Source organism: Silurus aristotelis, assembly GCF_946808225.1.
Source record: "Silurus aristotelis genome assembly, chromosome: 8".
Taxonomy (NCBI): Eukaryota; Metazoa; Chordata; class Actinopteri; order Siluriformes; family Siluridae; genus Silurus; species Silurus aristotelis.
The window spans coordinates 10,573,690-10,580,892 of record NC_139581.1 but is presented as its reverse complement, the minus strand read 5'-3'; the positions used below and the strand labels follow the sequence as shown (position 1 = coordinate 10,580,892).

General features: G+C 38.9%; 1 protein-coding gene across 2 annotated transcripts; it reads right to left on the bottom strand.

Annotated features, from left to right (window-relative positions):
* Window positions 1–1,005: 1,005 nt before the first annotated feature.
* On the bottom strand, window positions 1,006–7,203 carry LOC310729809 (NLR family CARD domain-containing protein 3). 2 transcript variants are annotated; one of them, XM_083548316.1, is made up of 8 exons: window positions 6,911–7,203; window positions 4,845–6,791; window positions 3,839–4,261; window positions 3,643–3,729; window positions 3,462–3,545; window positions 3,239–3,322; window positions 2,995–3,078; window positions 1,006–2,905 (listed from the first exon to the last, which is right to left on the bottom strand). In XM_083548316.1, exons 2-8 carry the CDS (start codon window positions 6,713–6,715, stop codon window positions 2,812–2,814), a joined length of 2,727 nt encoding a protein of 908 aa, XP_083404442.1. In that variant the 5' UTR covers window positions 6,716–6,791; window positions 6,911–7,203; the 3' UTR covers window positions 1,006–2,811. The 2 variants fall into 2 exon arrangements, with proteins under 2 accessions (XP_083404442.1, XP_083404441.1); XM_083548315.1 differs by having other exon boundaries at window positions 4,845–7,203.

Genomic DNA, 7,203 nt, shown 5'->3' with positions numbered 1-7,203 from the left:
ATAAATGGACCATATTGTATACACTACTTCAATATTGAGGTAACACACTCCTCTAAATAAAGTGACTATAACTGTAATGTCTGATCTAACAGTCTGAAAATGAAAGCCGGCATAAATAACAAAAAAAATCCTAATGATGTCACACACATTGTAATGCAATATTCTATATGAACTCCACAACTCGAGAGAGCAAACAACCTCCTGACTCATAGTTCATATGAGGGAAAACTTTGAAAAGACAAAGAAATAATAAACAAATAATATAATAAAAAAAGTCTCCCTCTAGTGGTCAAAATCCATAATTACATATTTCAATCCAACCTCCTATTCCTTATATTCACGTTACAGACTGGATTGATTTTCTGCCCGTACAGCAGTAATTTAATTTTAATCATCCTAATATAATGTCTATTATCGATTCAGATCCATATTTTTTTTTTACAAGATCTTCTAGTGTTAAAATGGCCACTGATTGTTTGTAGAACTTCCTAAAATTGTCTAGATTATTATTCATCTATTATTGCAGGTATTGACAGTCAGTGATTGCATCAAATTAACTCCACAGCCCGAGAGAGCAAACAACCTCCTGACTCATAATTCATATGAGGAAAACTTTGGAAAGACAAATAACTAATAAACAAATAATATAATGAAAAAACAGTCTCCCTCTAGTGGTCCAAATACATAATTACATATTTCATTCCAACCTCCTATGCCTTATATTCACGTTACAGACTGGACTGATTTTCTGCCCGTACAGCAGTAATACAATTTTAATCATCCTAATGTCCTAATGTCTATTTTCGATTCAGATCCATATCAAATTTTTACAAGATATCTTCTAGTGTCGAAATGGCCACTGATTGTTTATAGGACTTCCTAAAATTGTCTAGATTATTATTCTTATTATTATTAACTAATCTATTATTGCAGGTATTGACAGTCAGTGATTGCATCAAAGCAGAACATTATAACTAAAGCATAAATGTCTAAAGCTAGACTTGAGAGATTTTATTTATTTTATTATAAGAACCATGTTTTTTGAACCAATTGCAACAACTGGATGTTGGATGACACATTTCAAATATAATTTTTGTTTTTTCACAAGACACCAAGCTTTAAAAGGAAGTGAACTTTTTACACTGAGCTATGACCCGAAATACCATCCACTGTATACATCATATGGTACATCAAAAGATATATGATAGGTCCCAGAGAAATGAGTACCAAACAAATGTAATGTAAATTTTTTGTTACATAGTGTCATAATAATTCTTTTAAAAGTGTTTCCCCCACAAAGAAATAACACAGTAGGTACAATTCTGTAAAAAAAAAAAAACAAACAAAAAAAAACCCTTTTGTACATTCATCGTGTGTTTCAAGCTTCTTTGGTGGTAAAGAAAATGGACACCTAACTCAAATTGGGAACCATTTGGAAGCTTTGGTGTTGGGAATGATGATTATACTTGGATGACACACAAAAATGCCAATCCAAACAACAGACTGCATATTTATGTATTGAGATAGAAGCTCATTTTCATAAAATACAAAAAATAAATTTGTAATTGCATTAAAACTTTAATAATGAAACTCAATAGTTAGTTTTATATTTCTTTTCACCTTGCTTAATTCGGCAAGGGAAGAGCACAGTGTTTCCTAATCAGTCTTTCCTTCAATGTTGGTGTAATATAGCATTTTTTTTTGTTGTTGTTTTTACATTTAATACGTGTAACCACACAAACTCCATGTGAAATAGTCTATTTTGTAACAGTAATGTAAAAAAAACAATTGTAAAAGTAGGAGTTATCTGTCAGTCCAAAATATTATTTTTTACAATATTTGACTACATTTTCAGTATTCTGCTCTGGGCGGTGCATGCACACTAAGTTTTAACACTGTAAATAAATATTACTACAGTTACTTCAATGGATCATGTGAATTCTACTTCACAAGTTTTTGAATTATAATACAGGGACTGACATTCAATCCAGAATGTATCACACAGCATTCTTTGGATAAGCTTCGGATCCACCATGGTCCTGATATAAAGTGTTCTTAACACTGTGTGAATAAATGATCCAACTTTGCTGATGTGCTAGAAATAATTAAGACTATAGTTAAGGGAAGGCTTTCATAAAATTAAAACTACACTCGTGTACACTGGACATTCAAACCAGCATTTTTCTTAGAATCAGGTGGTGTTCAGTTAAGTTTGATATGACATTTGTACCCTTTTACCTGCCATGACATTCCCACTAGGTCAAAGCTAGACTCCCGATGAGAGGAAACGATTACTTTTCAAATTCAGATTTCACATCTTAATGGAAAAGCAAGTTTGGCATTACAAAACACAAATTCATTGAGTTCTTCCTGAGACAAATTAGAGTTCATAGCACCTACTATAAGTGAATAAAAAAAAATTATAATCATCCGTGGTCAAGTTAATCTCTCCACAACTACAGTTCAACTTCTTCATGGTGACCCAAACCATGTATCATCAATAAATGTTTCCAGAAACATGAAGTGCAAGTCCCAGTCACACACAAACCTTGTGGAACCTCATGAGGTTTGAAGATTAAGTGGAAAGCAACACCGTCCAATGTACAGTAACTGTGCAGTCCCTTCTGCATGATACAACATCACTGTACAGCAGATCCAGCATCTTGTAGAACCCAGTGAAATTTCAGAGCAAACCAGGCACAATAAAATCCTAGATATGAGCAAACTAGTATTCTGAGTATCCTGGGTTTCAGCTATTACATTTTTAACCAGAACATGTCTTTAACATATGATTATTTCTTTACTTGGGAATCAGTAACAGACCTTGATGTCAAGTGTAGGTCTGGTCTTTGAAAATTCCTTAAGCTGGCGCACACCTTCCTTGGAAAATTTGTTGTCAAACAACCTAAAAGATTAAACAAGGCATTGTCAAATCACATTTCCTCTGTATAAGGTAGCTGGGCAGTAGTTTTACTTATAGTAACTCGGCATTACCAGAGGAACTCCAAGGTGGTGTTCTCCATTAGGGCTGACTTGAGGTGCTCTGCACCTTTGTCGGTCATTAAATTGTCCCTCATTCTAGAAAATATACAAAGATAAAAATAAAAAATAAGAACAACAATATGGAGAAAGGGTACAAAAGAAAGGAAACTTAAAAAAACGTACTTATAACCCGCTTAAATAAACCTACCCAGTGTTTCCCCGAATGAGTGTGTTTCAATCAAAAGTTTATTTTTACCTGATATCTTTTAGAGTGTGATTAGTCTTCAATACTTCAGCAAGAGAGGCAGCTCCAATGTCACCAATATTATTAATTGCCATTCTGCCAAAAATGCAAATTCAAAATAATAAAAAAAAACAAAAACTAATGTGTATTCAGCCTTTCATCTGAAGGCTGCTTATTAATGTAGGTTTAAATGTAAAAACTCTGAAACAGGGAAAGTGGAAACATTCTCCTTTACCTGAGGTCAAACACTGTGTGGTTCTTTTTAAGTCCCTCTGCTAGGATCCTGGCTCCCTCACAGCCTAGACCTGTTGATACCACCCTGACACGTGCACACATCCAGGCTGTGAACTGGGCATGTCACTATGAACTGGGCATGCATTTAGAAATTACACTTTCATTATCGAATCTTATCTTACCAGAGTCTCTCAATATGACAATCAGGGCTTTGCAGAGCTAGAGACAACACTTCTGCCCCCTCTGGACCAAGAGGATTTTGTGCAAGCCTTCAGGAAAATAATTATTATTAATAATACATGAATAAAGCAAGTTTAGTAAATCCTAGTAGCTCATCAAAAGAACAGTTGTATACTTGATCATTAAAATGATGGTCACCTGAGGGTGGAAAAGAGGGGAAGCACAGGCAGTAATCGGCGTAATCCCTCTGCACTGAGCCCCTGTGCATCCAAATTAAGCGTCTGCAGGTCCGGACTCAGCTGCAGCAGGAAAGCCAGCTCACTCCAATCCCTGGTAGCTAAGGTACACTGACCCATACCCTCTTGAGAGAGCAACTTTAACCAGGCCTCCAGTCGTTGAGACAGCCCAGGGTCCTGAGCCTCATACAGGCAGTGGCACACATTTAGATGCCTCTCAGGACTCAGATTTGGGCTATTGAGCTGAGAGTAGAGCAGCTGCAGCACAAAAGAAGGAGTAGCATTGGGCAAGGGCACACATGAGGCCAGGTAAGGCCTGGGCTCATCACGGAAAAGCCCATTCAGGATGAAGCGGGTTTTGGGGTGTAGCAATCCAGATACAAACCTGTGTAAAGAATGAAAAAGTGTTTACAGAAGCACAATTCTAATAAGCCAGAAGCTGTTTGTTCTGGCTAAAATGTTTATATGAGAGGAAATATTTTGATAGAGGACAATTCTATAAGCTATAAGCTATAAGCTACATATGTATACAGGGGTAAATAAAGAGCTTTTTTCTCTTTTGCACTGCCATTCTGGAGTTTAGAGGATGCTTTAGTGTCACCTCAGTGGACACACTGGAGGGAGTGGCTGCATTTGCAAATCAAAACAGCAACTCCCACTGAACATTCACTTTTAACGTTACCTTGAAAATAGATCATTTAAGGTAATACTAAAGGAAAACTCTCATTTTGCAAATAAGACTCTGCTATTATATTTGTCGTCCCGTGCCACCTGCCTCACTCGATAAGTCCAAGTGTTTTTTCTAATTTCTACACAAAAAGCATGAGTGCTCTGTGAGTTTGAGGAACCTTTAAATTACACTGGAATACTACTAAAATTAAAATTGTACTACACTGTTGATAATAGTAGTACATCAAGCATTAGGATTAAAGATTAAAAAAAACAAACAAATGTACTGAACACTTCACCTGCAGAAGAGATCCAGGTGTCCAGATTGATGCCGTTCTCCCCAGTTGAGTGCTTTCTTAATACGTCTACGCAGGAGATATTGAGGCTGACGTAGTTTACTAATAACAATCATTAGGTGCATGTGCATTGCTGGAGCAAGCAGACCCACATTCGATTTTAGTCCTGTGAATGGGTCTGAACCTGACAATGACTCCAGAACATAATAAAGTGCAGCCAGGAACTCTTGAATGCTGGTATGAATAAACTGAAAATTCTTCTCGTATGTTAGAGAAGATCTGTCTTCTTTAAGGATTTCCATCATGAAGGCTCGCAAGAACTCACTGCCATCTAGAGAGAAAAAGGTGAGGTCCGAGTAGTCAAAAACAAATCGCCTCTCCAAGAGGCCTTTAAAGGCCAGAGCTCCCAGACATCTAAGTTTTGCTTTGTTCTCTTTAAGGACACGGGGGGCATCCTGGAGCCTGTTGAGGTGCATTCCCTCCACACAACCACCTACATGAAAGAGCAGGATAGTTTTATAAAAGCAGCAATAAATCTCAGTGATTGTGACCGACCTGGAGCCAGTGGCTTGAGTGTTGTTAATGGGTCTATTAGGTTTGGATGAGGCTTGAAACTGCTCTTGTCCTACTTCTTTACTTGCACTTGTTTGTGACTCACAACCCTGTGGTAAGAAGTCAAAAAAGAGGCAGGAAGTGCTATTGTGCAAGGCAGTAGACACAATCCAGCAAAAGGCAGGGATGTGACACATGAGCTGAAGGGGTTTATGAAAAGACACAAATCCCCATATGGTAGCAGCAATCTGGCTGGAGCTACAACTTTGCACAAAGTATTGCTGTTGTTGAGCTGGGGAGAACCCCAACACATTGTAAAACTGGTTGACCAGCAGCTGTGGGACCTTCGCAACAGCGTGAGGCCGAGAAGTAAGAAGAATAGCGATATCTGGCAAGAGGATCCCTTTTATTAGATTCACTATCATGGCTCCTACTGGCAGTTCCCGCTCAGGGTCTGAACACTTAGGGGTGCGTTCAAAGTCCAAGGGGAAACTGAACTCATCAAGTCCATCCAGAATAAGCAGAATCTGGCCTTGTTTTGAAGTCATTAATTCAGGCAGAATAGGTTTAAGATGACTATAATGATCAGACAGCAAAACCTGGAGACTCTGGGGAATAGTAATGAGACTAAGTTCACGAAAAGACAGAGGTAAGACGATCTTTTGCGTGTCTGCATCCATAGCCCATTCCTGGACTAACCGTTTAATTACTGTGGTTTTTCCACTACCTGCGACCCCAGACAACAAAGCTACACCGTTCCCTGAGTCAGAGAACAGGCTCTGATAGATGTCTTTAAAAGAACAAGTCTCCCCCTGTCCTCTAGCTTCGGCCCTCCCTGCCCTAAAGGCGTCCCCGACAACAGACGTCTCGTGCTGGAAATGCACAGGCACTTGGAGTCCGATGTGCTTCGAAAATGTTATGTCCGTGAACCAGTCTGCCTTGGGAAGTCCAGCTGTCGATCCAAGATAATTTCCCGGTGTGTGCTGCCTGGCCAAGATATCCTTGTGTTTTTGGAGATGTTCACTCACAGGCTCTTTCACGCTCAGGTTTGTGGTTTCAAAGTCAGACGCTTCAAAATTGGACAAAAGGAGCAGAAACGCTTGACACGGCTCCTCTCCTCGTCCTTGTAGTACATCCAGCAGTGTCCTCATACAATCCCGTTCCCCTAAAACTCCACCGCCTTTGATAAAACTGAGGTCCTCTTCTGTCACAGCCCCTATTTTGAAGAGGTGATCCAGGAGGGGGTTTAAGCATTTGCTCCAGGTCTCCACCAGCTCCACACGGCGTTTTTGTATTTCCACGCTGCATGATTCAACAGCCATCAGGTTTTTGAGTTCACCAGTTACTGCTATCAATGAGGAACTTTCTCTTCTAAGACGTTTCCTTTTGTGTAAATATCTGTCAAATGCATACACATGTAAACTATGGAATGAGTAAAATCGTGATACCGTGGCTAGAGTAAATCCGATCGTGTTAAACTTGATCAAGTTTAGTTCCGGTAAGTTTTATACACATACCTTCAATCCCAAATCGAAATATCTGTGCTGGTGGATGAACCATAATAAGTATTTAAAAGCGAAACTAGGTGGGATTTCCCCCCAGCGTTAAGCGCATTCACCCTTACACTTAGTTATTCGGTCGATTTACTTAAAACAACCCCAATACAGATTAAGGTTCAAGTAAATCTCGATAAATAAAAACTTTTATCGCGCACAAGTACATAATTACAGCCCACGTTTACGCTAGTGCTGAAGCCGATTCGGTCAGCTGATCTCTGGGAAACGAGTGTTTGGGACGTTCCTTGGCTCCG